This window comes from Trichosurus vulpecula, chromosome 1 (genome assembly GCF_011100635.1).
Source record: "Trichosurus vulpecula isolate mTriVul1 chromosome 1, mTriVul1.pri, whole genome shotgun sequence".
Classification (NCBI taxonomy): Eukaryota; Metazoa; Chordata; class Mammalia; order Diprotodontia; family Phalangeridae; genus Trichosurus; species Trichosurus vulpecula.
The window spans coordinates 243,121,737-243,144,415 of NC_050573.1; the positions used below are offsets into that span (position 1 = coordinate 243,121,737).

At 40.8% G+C, this 22,679-nt stretch overlaps 1 protein-coding gene across 1 annotated transcript in view; it reads left to right on the plus strand.

Moving 5' to 3' along the window:
* CABLES1 (Cdk5 and Abl enzyme substrate 1) overlaps positions 1–22,679 on the plus strand; it is a 160,002-nt gene that overhangs the window by 58,770 nt on the left and 78,553 nt on the right. Inside the window, exons 2-3 of the mRNA XM_036743767.1 lie at positions 2,739–2,810; positions 20,210–20,302. Of these exons, the coding sequence (XP_036599662.1) occupies positions 2,739–2,810; positions 20,210–20,302 (165 nt within the window). The remainder of the gene's footprint in view (positions 1–2,738; positions 2,811–20,209; positions 20,303–22,679) is intronic.

Sequence of the window (22,679 nt, forward strand, 5' to 3'; positions counted from 1 at the left end):
AGACATTTGACACATTTACTAGCTGTGTGACCTTGGGCAAGTCACTTAACCCCAATTGCGCAGCCTTCTCTGCGCCCCCCAACCTGCAAAAAAAAATTATCCAAAACCTGGGAAGACTTACATGAACTGATGCAAAGTGAAATAAGCAGAGCCAGGAGAATATTGTACACAGTAACAGCAATATTGTACAGTGATCAGTGTGAATGACTTAGCTATTCTTAGGAATACAGTGATCCAAGACAATTCCAAAGGGCTCATAATGAAAAATACTATCTGCCTCCAGAGAAAGAACTGATAAGAATCTGAATGCAGATCAAAGCGTACTTTTTAAAACTTTCTTTATTATTCTTGGGGGTGGGGTTGGTCTCTTTTTCCTTTTGCAACATGGCCAATATGGAAATATGTTTTTCATGATTGCACATGTATAATCTATATCAAATTGCTTTCTCAAGGAGGGAGAGGGGAGGGAAGAAGGAAGAGAATTTGAAACTTAAAAATTAAAATAACAATGTTAAAAATTGCTTTTATGTGTAATTAGAAAAGATGAAATAGAAAACATAAAACAAAATGTGTTATTTGGCAATATTAGTACTAGATATTTCAAAATAATTTTTTAAAAATTTTTTCAAGGGTTTCACCAGAGTTTTGCTTAAAGTTCTTAAGTTTTGCCACTGGGAGTCTAGAACACTTTGGGACTTTAAGTCTTTCAGGGCACTTAATTGGAAATATCTTAATTAATACCTTAGAGATCGTGTTCACCAACTCCCTCATTTTAAACTTGAAGATCATAAGATCACAGATTTGACGCAAGAAGACGTAACCGTCATCTAATCTGAGTCCTACATTTTCCATATGAGGAAACAGTTGCCTTCCCAGGGTCATACAGATAGTGGGTCAGGACTAAGATTGAAACCCAGGTCCTCTGATTCCAAATGTGGTTGCTCTTTCCACTACAACAGGGCTGTCCAAAATGCGGCCCACAGGCCTCAGTGCGCCCACCTACAAGCATAGAAATTTACATAAATGCTTTAGTAAATGAAGCCAAGCTATGGCAGAGCTCTCAAAAATGGCAAATCAAACTATATTGTCTATTGTTTCAATAAAAACCTAAGGTTGGACAGCCCTGCATTACAACATGCTGATACTGTGGGTTAATTGAAAGTAGGTCCTTTGACATGACCTATGATCCTAGGATCATAAAGTAAGAGCTAGAAGAGCCCTTAAAAGACAGATGCCCTTTGGAGATTGTTTGGTAAATATTTGGTAATGGAATAAAATTTCTTGTGTATATATGTGTTGTGTGTGTGTGTGTGTGTGTGTGTGTGTATATATATATATATATATATATATTTGTTGGTAAATATTAATCTCTACCTGGATAGACCAAAACTTGTTATAACCTTTTTCAACTAAAAAAATCCTTCAACTTTCTGTTAGTCAAACTATGACATGTGATCAGCAATGTTATTTCACATGAAAACTGCTAGATATTGTCAATTGATTCTAATATAACAAGGAAACTGGACCATGTGAGAGGGGATTTTTGTTTGTTTTTGGCAGGGCTGTTGGGGTTAAGTGACTTGCCCAAGGTCACACAGCTAGTACATGTGTCAAGTGTCTGAGGCCAGATTTGAACCTAGGTGCTCCTGACTCTAGGGCCGGTGCTCTACTTACTGCGCCACCTAGCTGCCCCCGAGAGTGGATTTGACCTGTGTTCTGATGACCCAAAAGAGTTGTAGCTTTTTGCTTTAGAACCACCTATTGATAACTCCCCAGTCACAGGGACTCAAATTCAAGAAGCAAGGGAATTGGGGCAGCTAGGTGGTCCAGTGGATAGAGCCCTGTGAGTCCTGGAGTCAGGAGGACCCGAGTTCAAATGCAACCTCAGACATTTGACACATAATAACTGTGTGACCCTGGGCAAGTCACTTCACCCTGATTGCTTCCAAAAAAAGAAGCAGCAGCAGCGAGGGAAATGATGACTGAGTCACTGCCTACCCCCAGTTTTTATCAAACCTAAAAGGAACAGCTCTTAATTATACTCCCTATGTGCTCAACAAAGAACCAGGACTCATGTGCAAGATGAATGGATTATGAATAGGTTTCAATTTTTTTCTTCTTTCTCCAGACTAATGAAGGAGATTAGAATAAAGATGAAGATGCATTGATTACAACACAAATCATCGGAATTTTAAGTAGAATTCCCATGGGTCTTGTCCTGCTTACAGAAAGTTTCTTGTCTCTATTTTTCTGCAATTGGTACAATTGAGACAAAGAGTCTCAGTGACTTGCCCGGTTATCATAAAAAATGTCGTTCAGTCATGTCTGACTCTTCGTAACCCCATTTGGGGTTTTCTTGGCAAAGATACTGGAGTACTTTGCCATTTCCTTCTCCAGGCCATTTTGCGGATGAGGAAGCTGAGGCAAATAAGGTTAAGTGACTTGCCCAGGGTCACAAGCTAGTAAGGGTCTGAGGCTGGATTTGAAGTCAGGAAAATGAGTCTTCCTGATTCCAGGCCCAACGTGTTATCCACCACTCCACCATAAAAATAAATATCTTAGGGGCAAAGAAGATATCATGTCATTCCATAAAATACTCAAGATACGATAAAACAAGATATCAGGTCCAGTATCAGAACCTCCGGATCATCGGTCTAATGCAAAGTATTTTTAAAATAACTCCTATCAGACCCGTTTTTAGTAGAAATTTTAACATTAAATCATTTTTCTCTGTACAGACGTCGTCTGATCTCCCAGAGATCTTCCTTGGAGACCTTGGAGGATATCGAAGAGAATGCCCCATTACGGAGGTAATTTATCTTTGCTCCATACATTGCTAACTTGCATGAAAACTTTGTGGTGCTGAATAGAAGGTGAAATATGATTTCTTGCTTTTAAAAATTTACTGAAAAAATATCAGTGCAAGTTAGGAAACTATGAAAAAGCTTAGCCTACCAACTCCAGAGCCTATTAAAACTGGAAAATCATTAAATCCTAATTATTTTTGAGACACCTGCAGTTTGTTCTTCTTGTTCAGTTTGTGGTTTCTTTAAGCATAGGATTCTCCAGCGTCCTGCCCTCTCAGCCTCTGTACAGCCAGCTAGCCGTCCTGGGCCTCATTTTGAGCAGTCATCAGGGCAGCAGCTGCAGCTCCTACTAAGATAATCAAAATGTCACTCAGTGACTAGTCCCAGGAACCCTCAGTAAGAATAAGTATCCAAGAGGAATTCTGGTTTCCTCACTTCAGGATCAGGGGGTACTAATTTGGACCATAGAGGTACAATAATAAGAATAGTAGTTGTAGTAGTAGTTGTAGTGGTAGTGGTGGTGGTAGTGGTGGTAGTAGTAGTAGTAACAACAAGCATTTATATAGTGTTTTAAGGTCTGCAAAACACTTAAAAATATCTCATTTTGTCTTCACTGTAATCCTAGGAAGTAGGTGCTATTTTTATCCCAATTTTAGAGTTGAGGAAACTGAGGCAAGTTACTGACTTTTTGGACTCATTTGTGTTTGAGGCTAGATTTGAACTCAGGTCTTCCTGGCTCCAGGTCTAGTATTCTTTCTCCCTGTACCTTCCCCCAGTCTGCTAGCCATCAATGTGAACAGAGAGACAAATACTTAGACCACTTTCAGAGTGGTATTGTGGAGTGCTCCCTATGAGGTTCGTAGACGTGCAGCTATTTTCCAGGAAGTGTCTCTGGGAGGGGAGGGGGAGAAAGAGAAAAGAAAGAGAAAGAAGAGTGAGGGAGGGCAGGAGAGGAGAGGATGGGAGGGGAAGGGAAGAAGAGGAGAGGAAGTAGGGAAGAGGAGAGGAGGAGAAAAAAGAAGAGGAGGGCAGGGAAGGAGAGAAGAGAAGAGGAAGGAAGGGGAAAGAAGAGGGGAAGGAGGGAAGAAAGGAGAGGAGGAGAAAAGAGAAGAGGAGGGCAGGGGAGGAGAGGAGGGGAAAGGAGAGAAGAGAAGAGGAAGGAAGGGGAGAGAAGAGGGGAGAAGGAGGGGAGAGAAAAGTTGAGGAAGGGAAGAGGAGGGGAGGAGAAAGAAGAGGAAGTCAGAGGAGGAGAGGATGAGAAGGGAAGGGAGAGGAGAGGAAGGCAGGGAAGAAAGAGAAGAGGAGGAAAAAGAAGAGGAGGGGAGAGGAGGAGAAGAGAAAAGAGAAGAGGAAGGAAGGGGAGAGGAGGACGGGGAAAGGGGGAGAGGAGAAGAGAGGATGGGAGGGGAAGGGAGAGAAGAGAGGAAGAGGAGAAAAAAGGGAAAGGAAGAAGGGGAGAAAGAAAAGGAGAGGATGGGAGGGGAAGGGAGAGAAGAAGAGAGGAAGAGGAGAAAAAAGGGGAAGGAAGAGGAGGAAAAAGAAGAGGAGTGCAGGGGAGGAGAGAATGGGAGGGGAAGGGAGAGAAGAAAAAGTGAGGGGAGAGAAGAGGGGAGGGAAGGAGGTAAGAGGAAAGGGGAGAGAGGATGGGAGGGGAAGGGAGAGGAGGGGAGAGGAGGTGAGGGCAGAGGAGAGGAGAGAGGTGGCTTGCCCAGGGTCACTTAGCCAGTTACTGACTAGCCCTGACTCCTGGCCAGCCGGATCTCTTTCTGCCATGCCAGTTTGGAGCTATCCTCCAAAGTTAGAAGGCTGCTTGAGAAACCGATTCAGCCAAGCAAACAAGCATAGCGGACTGAAAAGATCACTTTGTTCATAAAATCGTGTGCCCTGCATTGATTCTAATGGAGCCTAATTGCCAGAAGATTCAGCTTCCACTTAGGAAGTCTAAATACTTCATAAATCCTCAAGGTGGTTTTCTTGTATCCTTTGAGACCATCTGAAGGTGAACTTGGTGGTTTTAGAATGGCGTTGAAGATGCATGATAATATTTGGCTTTGCTACAGTTATTCCTCTATCATGACTCATTCAGCGCAGGAATGGGGGGCTTTTTCTCTGCTTTGCCAGTACAGTTACAGAGCTTGCACAAAAAGCTACATTCAGAATCAAACTAGGGAACCAGCATCAGTCCAAATGAGTCAGTTGGCATATAGACTGAGGCTGCATTCTGAGCTTGGCCTGTTTTGCCCAATTTGAGAGCACTTAGGAGAACTGAATGGGAAGGGACCTTCAAGACCATCAAAATCTGCCTTCCCGTTCCCATTTGACTGAGGAGGAAGCAGGCCCAGAGAAACGAAGCGATATGCTTGATCACACAAGTGATAAGTGACAGGATTCAACTTTGAACCCAGTTTCTGTAAGATTCTGCAAATTCTGTAAATCTGCCTCTCTACAAATGAACCAAATGAAGTCACAGTTTCAGGGGACACAACAGCATGAATAATAAGATGAAACTGACAGAAACCATGACTACAACAAAACTCAGTACAGGCCAGGACAAACTACGTCCCACCTCCCTGACCCTAAAGTTTCCTCTCAAAGAACCTTGATTTTTAAGGAGAGTCTTCCGCCAAATCCACAAGTGTAGACAGAGTTAAAGAGGAGTGTGGGGGTTGACCATGCGTGTGTGGTGGACATGTTCCATGCCAGGTTTGCGTGCCCCTTTTGTTCTCAGCCCTAACCATGCAGCCAGTCCTACATAGAGCTGCATATTGGCACCTATTTCACAGCTTCTTGCAATCAATCCTTGAGTGACCTGGCTTTGTATGTGACACTTTTCTCGAGACTGCTATTCATGTTCAGCTTCTCTGGCTGGTATCTAGGTGTGAGATGTGTGTGTGTGTGTTTATGACTAATCTGACTTAGAGGTAATTTTGCCTTAAATCCTGTGGAACTTGATAATTACTCTTCAATTCCTGGGGAAACTCCAACTAGAGAGGGCAGAGACAAAATAAGGAGATTGCCGTGTGTCTCTAGTTTTTCTACCCAGTGATCTTTTACAGCATCCTCTTTGTATGCATTCAGACCTGTCCCCTCTATTTTACGAGGCCTGCGAGAGTGCAGTTAGGTGGAATAAAAACGAAGGATTTACTGTCACAGATAGGGATGGTAAATAAAACATGTGTTGTCTATTTTAATATTGACTATATTATTTAATATATAATATTTCATAACACTGTATGGTGTACAGTATTGGTTAAATGTATAATTTTATAATCTATTTGTAAAATATCATTTTATACTATATGATATACACATCACAAATATGTAGTATTTCATATCGTGTGATGTATATTAAATAGAATTTTATGTTATGTGACATAGCATTAAAATATTTTTATATTCTATGACAATACATACTATATTTTATAAATCTATTACATACAATATTTTATATATTTTATAATATTGAATATAATATCTAATGTTTATAAGATAATATGATGATATTTATCTCATATACATCTCATATAATATGTATAATACATTTTAAATTTTACATCTATTTTCAGTTAGATACAAGGACTGATCTTGCAATATCACTGGTATAGGGAACTCCCAGGTGAGGAAACTGTCTACCAATGCAGGGTGGCAGCTTCTCTGCAACTTAGTCTTAGAGTTGCCTAGAGAACAGAGATGTTCAGATACTTGCCAGTGTCACACAGCTGGTCTTCCTTGGCTTCAAGGAGTGTTTAATATCCACTATGCATTTTTACTTTTCCATTTCAAAATATGAGGCAAAACCAAAAATGGCAGAAAAACATTAGAACATTAGAAAGGATAAGAAACTTATCCTTTGCCAAAATGTCCTTTTTTCCCTCCAGCACTCCTTCAGGAAATGGTATGCACTAATAACTCAAACACTTCAGGCCCCAAGCTGCTTTGGGAACTGTGGGGGTGGGAGAATATTGGCCAAACCATGTATTTTTTTTTAACTTAGTGCGTTTCTCTAATGACTCTAAGGGAGCTATTAAGAACCTTTTGTATAATTAAGTGCATCGTATAATCAGTGCTAACAAGGAATAGCTGATCTGTCATTAAATTAGTTTTAATTTAATTCATTCCTAATTTAATTGTAGATTGCTTGCAGTGTTTATTTTTAAGAGAGAAGCTTCCACTTTAAAGCCAGTAGCTTTAAGGTTTGCTCATCCATCGCTTAACCTGCCACAACCTGGGCTAACCAGAATTCCAGTTTCCTTGGTGATGGTTGCTAACACCAAAATTCCCTTGAAGCATTTCTCCAAATCCCCAGAGATGTCCTTTGAATTTTTTTAAACAAACAAACAGTATACTTATTTGAAAGCTGGGCCTGTAGCTTATAGATTTAGATATTAGCAAGAGGAAATAGTGGTCTCTCCCTGGTCACCCAGAAGCAAAAGCTCTTCTTTCGTACTTTTCCCTTCTTGTATTCTCTTGGATACATTTTTTTTTCCTATGCTTTACTCAGAGCTGCTGCAAGAAGGGAACATTTCACCAATAGTTCTTTGATAAAGGGCTGCCCCACAGTTTGGGTACTGATTTGATCAGAACAGAAGTGAGAATCTCCAGGAAGCGTCCGGGGAGATAGCCCAGGAAGCCTGAGAACACAGCAGCCCCAGCTTTCTGAGGTTTCTGAGTGTGTCTGGGTGTTTCCAGCAGCAGCTGTTAAACGGATTGCTACCTCCATGTCTTCTGCTCCTGCTGGCCTCACAGCCATCTGGTTTTACCAGAAGGTAAAAAGAAACTGGTGCTTGTTGCCAGAGGGTCTGGGAGAGGAGGGGAGGTGTACGGAGGAGGAAGGCCCAAGGAGCTTCCTGATCCATCTCCATTAAGTAGGTGTTCATTCTAAGTGTTTGTTTGCCAAGGGTGGCAACCTGTTCAAGCTTCATGGGAACGGATAGCATCTGTGAAAATATGCAAGTTAAGATCCTGGGAACAGGGACCAGATACCCTGTACATTCTGATTTCATCAGTATTCTTCCGGAAACATCACCCTATGTGTTTGGGGATCTTGACCATCTAGTCTCCCTCCAATTGCTAGAACTGGCCTATGACAATTAACCCTAAGTGGACGGGGCATGTAGAAACTGTGGTCACCCAACTTACCACATTCCGTTGGCTCACAGTGTAAACTCCAGAGTCATTTTTTATATAGAGGTAGGCCTGTGGAGGCTACTATGGCCCTAGCAAGCTTGCCCTGAGCTTGGATCTAGAGATCCAACCAACTCTGTGTGTGTGTGTGTGTGTGTGTGTGTGTGTGTGTGTGTGTGTTGGGGAAGAGGGGAGCTAAACTGATTAGCTGGAACTGGAAGAGACAAAAGAGAAGAGATTAGGAGTGGTAAGGAACTGATGAAACTCCTCCCTAGAGCTGCCTCGTCTGTCATGAACAGACACACGTCAGCGGTAGATTCTGAATTGTCATAAACACAGCACTAGATACTTCATCAGAGGGTCATAGGTCAGAGAGCTGGGGAATAGCCTTAGAGGTCACTGAGTCCAACTCCTTCCTCTTACAAACTGAGGAAGCTAAGTCCTAGATAGGTTAAGTAGTTTGCCCAAGGATATATAACTAGCAAATATCCAAGTCCAGATTTAAAGCCAGTCTTCTTGTCTCCAGATCCAATATTCTAAGTACTACATCACAAAAACTTTCAATTTTTCTTTGAATGTCATAAAAGTTTTAGAAAATTATTTTAAGAATTCTGGAACTTTGACCAAGTAGTAAAGGTTTAAATAGTGTTTATCTTTTATTATATGTAATTATAATATATTTATCATATCATCATATGTCATGTTATGTTATATAATGTTATATTTTGTTTTATATTATGTTATATAATTATATATTCGTATATAAATGTATATATGTGTGTATATACATACACATACACACATACATATATATCTATATATCAGTACCTAAACTGTGGAGCAACCCTTTATCAAATATATATATTTGTATGTTATATAATTATAGATGTAATATACTTATATTATTACACATTATATAATATAGAATTCAATTCAATAAATACTCAAGTGCCTACCGTGTGCCAAGCTGTATGCTAAGAGCTGGGATACAAAGAAGAAAAACAAAGGCAATTCCTGCCTTGGAAAAACTTGTTCTGTGGAGTTGAAGTCAGGGAAGATGCAGAATGGAGTGAGCTGGAAGTCCAATTTCTGCCCTCTATAAAGGAAGGCATTGGGAGGAGCTTGGTACTCGACCCTTCAGTCAAAGGAGAGAGGAGGCAGGGGAGGTGGTGTCAGTGAGGGCTTGAGTTAGCTGTGTGGCAATGAGATTAAAAGTGATGAGTTTATCTTGTAATATGTAGCGATATATTATAATCCCATTTGTTATAACTGTGCACGAGAGCCATCATGGCATAAAGTGTCCCTAGGATAAGAGTTCTAGTCTGTTCCTAAAAACGCTTGGCTTAGCTTGATTTACTCGATAACAGTTTGACAATTCAAATCACCAAAGCATTTGGTGAACGCTATAGTTTTTTCAATGTTTTTTCAAACATTATTTCTGTCTCTTTTAATGCTAATAGCCAGCCAGCTGGGAAATAATAAAACATAGTATAAAGAGGCCTGGATTTTATCTCTGGCCCTGCCAGGAAAGTAACTTAGGATCCTAAATGTTCTTAGTCTCTGTTTGGGCAACTATAAATTGAAAAAGACAGAAGGAGGCAGTGTGGTATATGTGAAAGATTGCTGGATTTGGCGTCCCAGGACCTCAGTTTGAGTCTTAGATCTGCTGCTTATTAATTTTGTGATCTTGGGCGTATCATTTAGTCTCAGTTTCCTCAGGGAGTGGACTAGATCAGAGGTGTCAGATACATAGCAGGCAAGGAGCGGTGAAATACCCGAGCAAGGCCCAAACCAGATTAAAATATAGTTGAGAAATGTTTACCATAACTGGTAAAAATACAGTATAACATTTGTTGTTCATTCCTTTTTGCATTTACATATGCCTTTTCAGCATTTTTTTTGTCCACACCTCTTAGTGCCCCAAGCAACCCTCTAAGATACATCATGCTGAGTCATTTCTGTCATGTCCTTCTCTTCGTGACCCCATTTGGGGTTTTCTTGGCAAAGATACGGGAGTGGTTTGCCATTTCCTTCTCCAGCTCATGTTACAGATCAGGAAATTGAGGCAGAGTGAAATGACTTGCCCAGCTCATGCAGCTAGTAAGTACCTGAGGCTGGATTTGAAATCAGGGAGATGAGGATTCCTGACTGCAGACCCTGCTCTCTATTCACTGCACCACCCAGCTGCCTGCACAGTACAACATAGATAATGTTAATTTGTGGTTTTCTAAGACAATATGCACCAACAGGGATCCCTTTTTATTTGAGTTTGACGCTACTGGACTAGATGATGACCTGTAAGGTCCTTTCCAGCCTTGTCTTTTTGATCCTGGAATCCTCATATTGCTAAGGTCCATTTCTAGCTCTACATACGTGTAGCATGCTTTGGCCCCAGTGCCTTGGGGCCAGGCCAATTGCAGCTGTTCCCTCATGGCTCCAGGGAATAACTTTAAGGGGTAGGAGTTAATTTCTTTACTGCTGCAATAACTGGAACCCCTACTTGTTAGGGGCCAGTGACTAGCACACAAGTTCCACTTAACATCCGATTAACTTTTTCAAAGACATATTTACTTAAAAGATGCAGCAAGAAAAAATGTGTAAGATACAGACCTTAGCTCAATTCCTACATAGCCTTGGTCTTGCCAGACTCTCATAGAAAGGTAGCAGCACTGCCAGATAAATCCACTTTGTTTCAACTGTTATTAGGCTGAGTTCCCAAAGGTTGCCCCTTGCTCCTTGGTATATTAGAGTTGGATATGGCACTGGCTAGAAACCCAGGCCTGGATTCCAACTCCCAGATTCCTGTTGTTCACTCTCCCAGCTGAGGTCAGAAACCCCCCCCCCCTTCACTTAGAAGGGGAAAGAATAAATGAAAAAGCCAAGTCCAAGGTCTGTTTCTCAGGGGCCACATGGCATCAAAGGAGGAGAAGTCCTTAAGGACTTTCCCCTTACTTTATAGTCTCTTACTGGACACAGTGAACAAAGAAGACAAGAAGCCAACTACAGTCTTTTAAATGCTGCTGTAGCTAACCCCAGAGAGGCAGCTAGGTGGTACAGTGGATAAAGTGTTGGGCCTGGAGTGAAGAATACATGAATTCAAATCCAGCCTTAGATATTTCTAGCTATTTGACTCTGGGCAAGTCATTCAACCCTGTTTGCCTCAGTTTCCTCATCTATAAAATGAGGTGGAGAAGGAAATGGCAAGCCACTCCAGTATCTTTGCCAAGAAAACCCCAGGTTACAAAGAGTCAGACACAACTAAAAGAACTGAACAACAAGCCAACTCAGACCAGTTGCAGAATGTCTCCCGTTTCTTTAGGGCACTCCCTTTGACACATTGTCACAGCCCTCCTGAAGGCAAACCCCCTAGCATCCTCCATGTAGAGAGGCTACCTTAGCCCAGCTGATGGGGGCTGGGCATATATCAGAACCCCATTGCAATGACTTTCTGTTCCTGTCTCTCTGTCTTTCTCCTCATTTCCCTCCATGTATGTAGAGCCAGAGAGAAATGTATATAGATATATACTCAATGATAATATCATATATATCTATATGTGATAAATGGTAGTAAAATAACTGTCCTCATGTGTGGCCAGTGACCTGTAATTTCTGTCCCCTCTTTAGGGAAGCATGAGAAGGGGAGGAAGAAGGTATAACTGAAATAGTCAGCAAGCATTCATTAAGTGCTTATTGGGTACCAGGTATTGTGCTGAGAGCCAGGGGTGCAGAGAAAGGCAAAACCAAAGTCCCTGCCATCCAGGAGTTCACATTCTAGTGGGAGGGACAATGTGCAAACAACCAGGCACATCAAAGAGATATACAATGTGAACAGGAGAGTATAAATATAAATGTATAGTTTATATACAGCATAAATCTCAGAGGGATGGATGGCACTAGCCATTGGGGGACTGAGACCATTTGTAGAAGGTGGGACTTAAGATGAAGGGAGGAAGGAAGCTGGGGATGCTTCAGTGTTTTAAGAATTAAAGATTTAAAATTTTTTTAAGGAATCATGATTTCATCAGTATGGGATTTCCCTCTACTGTTGCAGATACCTCCACATCTTAGTAAATGGTTTTATGCTGTGGCCAAAGCTTTGGATCACCTGATGATCAGTCTCCAGGGGTAGCTAAGTATTGTCTTTCACCAAGGGACACTGCTGCACCTCTGTGTCTTAGTGCTTAGATGGTCTTTTGAGAGACTGTGGCTGCCAAACTCAACCCTTGGCAGCTGACCTGGTAAGGAACCTTTCCAGATGTTGCTACTGTGGTCATCTGATAGCAACTCAAAATCCATCATCAGGGCCCCTACTAGAAGCTTTTTTCCAGTTTGGATGGATCTGCCTCCTTCACTGAGTTGGGTTCCCAGAGATAGGCTGGCAATACCTCCTCATTAGGATAGTAGGAGAAATTCTGAGGGGTGGGGGTGATTCTCCAATGCCATGGGCTGAACATTCTCCAGTATTCCATTCTCTTTCCACCCCCAACAAGACTGTCAGTTGAAAATAAATGTAGTCATCTAACTTGCTCCCTTAAATAAAATCTGTGATACACTCTCCCACGAATGTACACAGAATCCAGGGAAGAGTGGGCTCAAACTTAGAAGACTCATGTAGGAAAGGGTAAAGCTCCCCTTCTAATTGCTAAAAGTCTTTTCCTCCCCTTCATAATATACTCAAGTTTCTCCCGTTCATAATATACTCAAAGTTTCCTTTAAGCATGGTGGATGTGTCTAGTTTGTACTTGGTTCCTTAGGTAGACAATGTTGCCAGTAGCTCCAGGAACACTATTTAAGACCCTAATGGGAAGAGGGAAAGTCCAGCATCCTCCCAGATGCTCTGTAACTGACAAGGCCTCCTCGGGGCAAAATTTTTTACCCTTTAAGATCTTTTGATTGAGTTGTATTCTCACCTAGTTAAAACAGCAGAGCTGAAGTGGGAAAAAGTATTTTAGATCATACGTGTGTGTGTGTGTGTGTGTGTGTGTGTGTGTGTGTGTGTGCAATAGAAAATATGTATGTGTGTATTATATATACACTCCCTGCTATATCTGCATATATTGCCTATTATATACATATATAGATATTACACGTACATACGTGTATGTATACACACACATCAAGGCATAGGATTACATATGCACACACCACTTGTGGTCATACAACATACATACAGTTGTTTAAGTAGTACAATCTGTGATCTCTGTTCCCCATCTAAGAAAGATGGCAAGGAGGCAGGGGAGAGTCTGCAATAATCATAATTGATGATAGCAGTCAGTGTTGCGGAGTCATAAAGGTCAAAGAAGACTTGAAAGAAGTGATATAAGAGGACCCTCCCAACCCCCACATCTTGGAAGAGATGAAAGGCCCACAAGTGTGGCATATTGCACATCTTTTTCAGATTTTTTCAGAGCATTGCTGGTCACACTGACTTTTTTCTTCTTGTTTTGTTAAAGTACTATTTGTTAAATGGAATGTCTCTCTGGAAAAAAAGAGGGAAGTATGGGGGAAAACTACGATGATGTAAAAACAAGTTATATGAATAAAAACTTAATTTAATAATAATTGCAGGGCCACAGGACACAAAACAGCTCCACACACAACTACCTCTCCACACACAGATGATGATATAGGTCTGGGGGAGGAGGGAGAAGAAAGGAGGCAAAAGTTTGACTTCGTTGCCTTCAACCTCACTTTTTCCTCCCGGTTGTACTTCCCCACCCCTTGTACAAGGGGCGAGAACCAGGGAGGAGCTGGCCTCATGAAGTCCTGAGGTGTAAAGGGCAGGCTTAGGAGGCAGAGAGATCATGGGATGGGCACTTCCATTGGAGCCTCAGTGCCTGGGGTGTGGTGGACCGGGCCAAAGGGCCATGAACAAGAGCTGACTATCAGATTCAGGAGATTGGTCATCAAAGTCACATTCTTCCTTTTTTTAATTTTTAATTTTATTTTAACTTTATAGAATAAAACAAGTATTTCCATAACCTAGTATGATAAAAAAGATGATTGCACATGAAACCACAAATCTATTATGTACGACTTGCTCCTCCCCTTAAATATATACTAAAGTTAAAGTTATCATGTAAATTTCTTTTTTTTTCTTCTCTCCCCTCCCTCCTTACTGTTTCATAGCTTGACCACATATAAGGTCAGCCTTCAGACTTCCTTATCCATGAATCATAATTTTTTTTTACTAACAGCTTGAATAAATTTGAGTATAATAACATTTTCCCCCCTTTTCTGGAATTCTCCATTAAGATCAGATAGACCAGAGGCACCAAACTCAGAACCTGAAAAATTCTCTAATGCAGCCCAAACCAGATTAAAACGTATTTGGGGAATGTTAACCAAATAAAAACATAATACGACCCAGGTAATGTTAATTTGTGGTTTTCTAAGTCAATATGCAGCCCACAAGGATCCTTTTCTATTTGAATTTGGCATCACTGATGCAGATTACTGTAAAAGGGATAGACAGCAGGGAGCAGCACTTTCATCATCTCTTCCTCCCAGGATCCTCAGTGGTATTTAGGAATGAATGCATCATCACAAGGAGAAGATGAGTATAATTTGGAGATAGGAAAAGAGAGAAGCCTAGATTTAGAAATGTAATCTTCATGCAAACTTAGTTCATGATAATTCAATAATTTCACAGAAACTCCCAACTTAACTCTACTTGGGAACACACCTCCGAACCCTTCCGTGACTCCCTGTTGCCTTCTCGAGTCAAGTTCAAATTCTTTGTCCTGGCATTCAAGGCCTTCCAAAATCTGTACACTCTGTCGTTTCCAATACTACTCCAGTCTATGTATCTGGTATTCTAGTCTGTGGTCCATGCCCTACAATATGTCCCAGTCCTGTTCCTTATACCTTTTCCTTCTCTCCTGTCCCCTTTCCCAGCCTCAGAATATGGAATTCCCACCTGTGCATTAAGGTTTAATGCAAATGCCACCCTGTCCAGGAAGCCTTCCCAGATTCCTCCCACAATCATCATGTCAGCCCTATAGGCCATTTTCTTTACACTGCGCTTTGGCATTGATGCATAGATTTTCACTATAGTCTTTTGTGCATGTGTGGGAGACATGAATGATATAGCTGAAAGCGTCCCGAATTTAGCATCAGAAGACCTGGGTTTGAGTTTCAATCCTGCCACTAATTAACTTGAACAGTTAATTTTTCTTTTCCGGCTCTTGGTTTTTTTTTTTCTCTAAAATGCAGCGATTAAATTAGAGGAGCCCTTAGGAACTCCTCTAATTTCAAATCCTGCGATTTTTATCCCCCTAAAACTCAGTGAAGACTGTGTCTTTAATAAATTGTTTATTTCCCTTAGCACAGTGCTGTGTAGCATTAGGTTCTTAATGAATGTTTGTTGAATCGAACCGCAACTCTAGCACGTTTGTCTAGGTTTCACGGAACAGTTTGACCTTGCTCCTCGAGGTGTTTCAGAGCCTCCTTTTATTTGGAGTATGGTGTGCGGAGGCCTCACTCCATCCAAGTGACACTGTGATTTAGTGTCCCAGATAGTTAAGGTTATCAGGTTTAGGGTTAGGAAGAGAGCAGAAAGGAAGAAAAAGAAAGAAAAAAAGAAGAAAAGGAAAATGAAGAAAAGAGATGAAGGAAAAAAAGAAAAGAGGAAAGAAGAAAAGGGAAGGAAGGTAGAAAGAAAAAGGAAGAAAGAAAGAAAAAAGGAAGGAAAGAAAATGAAGGAAAGAAGAGATGAAGGAAAAGAGGAAAGAGGAAAAGGGAAGGAAGGTAGAAGGAATAAAAGGAAAGGAAAAGGAAGAAAGAAAATGAAGGAAGAAAAAGATTAGAGTTCCTTGCCCAAGGTCACAGAGTAAGAAGCCCGGTGCAGGATTAGAATGCGGATGCTTTGACTACAGCCATAGGGCTCTTTTCACCTTTTCACCCTGCCTTGGTATTTCGGGAGTGCAGTAGCAGAGATAGACAGCAGCTTCCTCTAACTTCTCCCCCGCTACTTTCACTCCAGTACTGACTCACAAGAGCCCTGAAGCTGTCCTAGATGTGTAGAGTTGGCCCTGTGTACAGTGGGAGGTGTGGGAGGGCATATAGAGCAGGGGTGACTTCTACACTAGCTTTCTTTTCCCTTCGCTGTTAGGTCAGTAGCTCTCTGGCCCCTGTCTTAGGAGACAGGCCTCCTATACAGAATTTCAGGGCTGTCAGAGATTCTAGAAGGTCTTTGGCTCATTTATAATTTCATCAAATCTCTTGACTGATAGACCAGACTGTGGAAGGATAGAAACGATTGGGATGATCTTCCAGGACTAATCACTCTTAGTATCCATCCTTGGTCTTAGAGATTAAATGATTCTTCTGGATATAATCACCGAGTACTAGACTGATCATGTCAGGTAACATTATTTAAATTAATAATTCTTTTTTTCTTGATTTTTTTTAATAGTATGATTTTTTCAATTACATGTAAAGAAGTTTTCAACATTCACTTTCATGAGATTGAGTTCCAAACTTTTTTCTCCCTCCCTCAATTCTTATTGATATAGGCTTTACATGTATAATGATATTAAACATATTTCCACATTAGTCGTGTTGTGAAAGAAGAATCAGAACAAAAGAGAAAAACCACGAGAAAGAAAAAAGCAACAGCAACAAAAAGCAAATATACAAAGTACATTCTTTCTGAATGCAGATCTAAAACTCTATTCGCTTGGCCATGGAGCTATGTTAGTGAATTCACCTCTGTTTTTCAAGGCATATTTATATTACTAGAATCTCCCCCTCCCCCCCCGCAAAAAGCCAATCATCACACACCTCTCAGTCCTGAAGACAGGACTAACCCTTTAAGGCATGTGTTCAGAATTGTCCAGTAGCCTTTTAAATAAAATACTCCAGCAACATAAACCAAAATTGGAAACTCATAGCACCATTCCACAAGAGAAGGGCAGACAGCTCATTCTCTTTTGTGGAGTTGTTAGCTTTAGGGGGTAATTTTGTCATATCAAGCATGCCAGGTGGCATTAGAAAAAATTTGACCATAGGAGCATAGAAATAAGATGCTCTTAGGGCAGATATCTGATATGCTAGATGAAAGGGAATGATACATATTTCAGAAAAACAAGACTTATTCCTTGGAAGCATGTCTGCCATGTCTCTGATTTTTATTCATAAAAAAGATCTGGTCCATCTCTCTTAACTTCTAGTTGAGGACACCAAGGCCTGCGAAGGGAAAGGGGCTTCCCCGAGATCACATAGGCAAGTAGGCAGCAGAGATGGAATTTAAATCTGGGTCTTTAAATCTGAGAGTCAGGAAGGGACTTGAGAGGTCTGGGCCAGTTAGTTCTGCCTTGGGCAAGGAAGCCTTCCTCTAGCATGAGAAGCACCAATCCTCTGTTTGAGGATCTCCAATGGCCTTGAGCTGGAGAATTAATTACTTCCTGAAGTCAGGTAGCCCATTTAACAGGTATATTAATTTAATTCTTAGTTTTTCCTCCTACTCAAGCCAAAATCTGCCACTCTGGACAAGTAATTGCCATTCCTCTGCTCCTGATTCTTCCTTCTGGAGCCAAACAAAACAAGCTTAATCTTTCTTCCACGTGGACAGCCTTTCTCTTGTTTGATCATGGTGATGATGTCGGTTGTACCCAGTAATGGGCAGATTTTGGAGAGTGATAGAGATAACATTATTATTATAATATTATAACATTATTATTATTATAACTATTATGTGAGAAAACAGAATTAGGCACTTTGGATTTTGTCTGGATTGTCCAGTGTGTGCACTACAAATACACTGAATGAATAATTCAATCAGCAAGCATTTATTATGGTCCTGTTATGGGTTAGGCACTGTGCAAGGGAGAAAAAGACAGTAAACAGCCCTACCCTCTGAGAATTTATATTCTAAGAGAGAGGCAAGTACATATATATGAATATGCAAAATAAAAGGGTTAAATACAAAAGCAAGGTAGTTAAACCCAGGGGAGAAAGGGTTCTAGCAGTTGAAGGAAGTCAGGGAAGAAGGTGGTTCTTAAACTGTGTCTCGAAGCAAGCAAGGGATTCTGTGAGGAGGAAGGAATTATGGTATGAGAGAGAGCCGATTCAGAGGCACAGAAATGAGAGGTTGAGTATTCTGTCTGAAGAACAGAGAGAAGGCCTGTTTGGCTAGCTATCAGATTGCTGCAGAGGAAGAGCAGTTAGCAGCAGGTTGTCAGGGGCTTTAAAAGCTAAGGAGAGGAGTTTATTTCTTGTCCTAGAGACATGTGGGGGTGCATCCAGGTGGCAAAGTACATAGAAAGCAGGGCCTGGAGTTAGGAAAACCTGAGTTCACATCTGGCCTCTGACATTTACTAGCTGTGTGACCCTGGGCAAGTCACTTGACCCTGTTTGCCTCAGTTTCCTCATCTATAAAATGAGCCAGAGAAGGAAATGGAAAACCACTCCAGTATCTTTGCCAAGAAAACCCCAAATGGGGTCACACAGAATTGGACAGAACTGAAACAACTGAACAACAACAAGCCAACTCAGACCAGTTGTAGAATGTCTCCACGGTTTCTTCAGGGCACTCCCTGCTGAAGGCAAACCCCCTAGCATCCTCCATGTAGAGAGGCTACCTTAGCCCAGCTGATGGGGGCTGGGCATATATCAGAACCCCATTGCAATGACTTTCTGTTCCTGTCTCTCTCCTCATTTCCCTCCATATATATAGAGCCAGAGAGAAATGTATATAAATATACACTCAGTGCTAATGTCATATATATCCATATGTGATAAATGGTAATAAAATAATGTCTGTCCTTGTATGTGGCCAGTGACCTGTAATTTTTGTCCCCTCTTTAGGGAAGCATGAGAAGGGGTGGAAGAAGGTGTTACTGAAATAGTCAGCAAGCATTCATTAAGTGGTATTGTGCTGAGAGCCAGGGGTGCAGAGAAAGGCAAAACCAAAGGCCCTGCCATCCAGGAGTTCACATTCTAGTGGGAGGGACAATGTGCAAACAACCAGGCACATCAAAGAGATATACAATGAACAGGAGAGTATAAATATACAGTGTAAATATAAATGTATAGTTTATATACAGCATAAATCTCAGAGGGAAAGCACTAGAAAACCTCAGATGGGGTCACAAAGAGTCACACACCACTGAAAATAACTGAACAGCAGAGACAAACGGGATCCCCTGGAGTTTATTGAGTACTTCAGTCCTGCGCTTCCTCTTGACCATGTTGGCACAGGATTGTTCTTCTCACCAATCCTGTATTTCTTCCACTAAAGCTTTCCTCCATTGCCTTGCAGCCTGCAGAGTTTTTGAAAGCTATTCCTGACATGTTAGTCTGACAGGTCGTATGCCTGTCCCAGCTGGAAAGGTTTTGAGTAGCAGCCTTGAGGAAGACTCTGTCTGTCATCCCAGAAGTAGCCTAGCTAAATCAAGAGAGGCCCGTCACAGACGGTTATCCGCCAGATGATCTTTTTTTTGGCAGCCACAATTCACAAAGGCCATCTGCTGAGAAATGGAGGGGCTGCCATCTGTATGGGTGGCAGGACTATCCATGCCATTGAAATCACTGATCTTTTGAAGGACTTCAGAAACTTTCTAGAAGACTGCAAAACCATCCCATAGTTTTTAACTTGCACATCTTGCTAGAATGAATTATTAGAGAGTATAATAAGACAGCATGTGTCAGATGTTCCCAGGCACATCTCAATGATGTCTCCCACCAAAATTGTTATTCTGTGATTTACTTTTTAAGCTCATTTTTAAAAGTCAAGTTTTGTTGCTCTTTTTACATTGAAGTTTTATTTTTTTCAGTTTGATGAAAAAAAATCATCCTTTATGATTGACCAGTCAATAAATGTTTGCCTTTAAAAAAATTTCTAATTCTTCTATACAATATGACTAATGCGAAAATATGTTTAATAAGAATGTACATGTAGAGCCTATATCAGATGGCATGCCATCTTGGGGAAGGGGGAGGAGAAGGAGGGGGAAAAAATTTAAAACTTATGGAAGTGAATGTTGAAAACTAAAAATTAATTAATTTAAAAAATTTAAAATAAAATAAAATTCCCTGGGTGTACACCTGAATGAAATGTGCTGCCCCATGTCCTCTCCATTAGTGACATTAGAAATTTTTTTAAAGAAAGCCTTCTTGTCCCTAAACTCATTGTCTTCATTATTCCTGCTCTGACTCCTACTTTAGGGTGACTCAAATCATTTGTCTGGTCTTTCCTTCCTGTCTTTGTGTAACGACTGCCCAGCTGTCGAGCAAGGAATTAACTATCTTTTTGTTTTAATTGCTTTATTTTTCAGATGTCGGACCCTGTCAGGTTCACCCAGACCAAAGAACTTTAAGAAGGTTCATTTTATCAAGAACATGAGGCAGCATGATACCAGGAACGGCAGGTACTACACAAACAAAAGCCTCCAGGCCCGCTTTCCTGTTTGGACAAGATAGGGGTGGTGTGGTCTGGCCTGGCCTGGCCTGACCTGGGGAGGTGATGAAGGAGGGCAGCATTTCAGTTGCCAGGATTCACCAAAGTGAAACCCTCCCCTTTAGAAAAACTTGCCCAGCCTATCCAAGGAAAACAAAAAGCCCCCAGGAGGCCAGAAATTCTAAAAACCCATTCCTGTTAAACAAAGGGCCCTATCTATATCAGAAACTTGGCAGGCATTTGGATCAACAACCTGCATTTTTACTAAGGCTCGACTATTTTTGTTTTGTTTTGTTTAGAAATTCTTGTTTGAATAAAAAAAAACAGCAGTTAACAAATTTTTTTCCACCTTTGAAACCCCCACCAAGCAAATAGCCCCTAGACAGATATCTGATTTGTATGTTGGCTTTAGTGCTTGGACCTTCAGAGGATCTTCCAGCCCTTGCTACAAGATTCCTTATCCTGCCCTGGTTCTAGTTCCTATGTATGCTGAAATTTGGGGCCATGTCATGTGCTACAAAGCTCGTTGAGGAAATGTGAGATGAAAATTACTGTTATAATGAAGTTATGATAAGTTGCTTTGAAGACGTGTAAATCTGAGTCCTCATTGTAGTCTTCAGTAATGAACAGCCCTGCTTCTCTCGTTCAATCCCGGGAGAAGACAGGGGACTGGAAGATCGGACCTCGTAAGGTCATCTTGGATCACTAGGAGTCTCTGATTCCCTAATTCTCAAGAGCAACTTCTCTCAAGCTTATCTGCAGTCTAGATCTGGGTCTGTCTCTTAAGTGTCCCACTTAAAAGGGGACAAGTTTGACTTCAGTTCAGAAAGCAGTTCCAACTGTTGCAAATAACTATTTTGTTTGACCTCTCTTTGATTTACAATAGACCATATGGTCTCCACTAACACTCTTCCCTTCAGCATAAAATATATATATATAAATAGCCAAAAAGTCTTTTAGTCAGACTCACAGAATGACTAAACGCTAGAAATGCTGTCATTTGGTGTTATAAAATACAGCATATAATAAAAAGTTGGGTTCTGGCTTTGTAGCATTAAAGATTATAGTTCTTTTAAGACTCATTTTCCCAGAATTCCCACTTGAACCTATTCATAGAATAATAGTATGGTTTTGTAGGTACTGCTATGGTTTTATATCAACAGTTCAGTTATTTTTATAGCCTTTTCAGTCATATTTATTTCTAGTCTGTACATTCATATGACAACATAACAGTTTTAATTTTTTAAGGTACTGTGTAACTGATATCTGTGGTTCAAATTTATTTGAGTTTTGTGGAGTTGATTTTTGTTTTCTCCAGGAAGATTGGGAGTCAGTATTTTTTTTTAGCTAGAAGATCATCGTAAATCATTGCCTTCATTTGGAGAGGAGAGAAACTGAGGCCCACACAGGTCAAGTGACTAACCTAAGGTCACACAGGCAGTTAGGGTAGAGTTAGGACTGTAATGCAGGCCTTCCGATTACCCATCTAATGATGCTTTTTCCAGTTAACCCCACTATTAACCCCTCTACTTGATTCTAATGCATCCATTCTCTATTTTTTATAGTTAGGGTTTTTTTTTTTGTTTGTTTATGTTCCTTCCTTCTGTAGAGAATCTCAATTATTGAATCAAAATCTTCCATATGTAGTTAGAAAAACTGTTGCCCAAAATTTGTTCAAATTTACATGCCTGTCAAGTGAAACCTGCTAAACTAGAAAACATACATATGAGCTACAAAAATACTGAAACCTTCTTTAGAAAATAAATTTCATCACGAAGATGATTTTGTGAAGCAACTATTGAGACTGCCAATGTTCATAGACACTGTTTGGCAGCAAGAATATATGACGCAGTCTCCATCTCGCTGTCCAGAAGGATATTCTGATAGGTGGAACATTATCAGAGCAGGTGTATGAGCTGCCAACCCAGGAGCAAGCACTCCTGGGCTAGGAACCACATGAACAAGTACGGAACCGGCACTTTCCTTGGCAGCTTCCAAGGGGAGCTGAAATGAACTGCTAATTTATCCAGAGATTTAAGTAAGTAATTTATCTAGAGAGCTGTGTAAGTGTTCCTTGTTATTAAAATTCGATCATCTCACCTCTTCTTGAAGACTCCCAATCATGGCGGAATCTAATCACACCTCCTGAGGCAGACCATCCCAGTTTGGAGGAAGGCAGATGTCATTGACAGTTCTAATTGTTAAGAAGTTTCTCCCTTAGTAAATAGAATGAAGTGTTCTTAGGAAAAAATAAATAATCCATGGAATAAACTAGAAAGAAGATCATTCTGAGGGGGTAGAGGGAACTTATGGTGCCTGGCACATAATAGGTACTTAACAAATGTTGA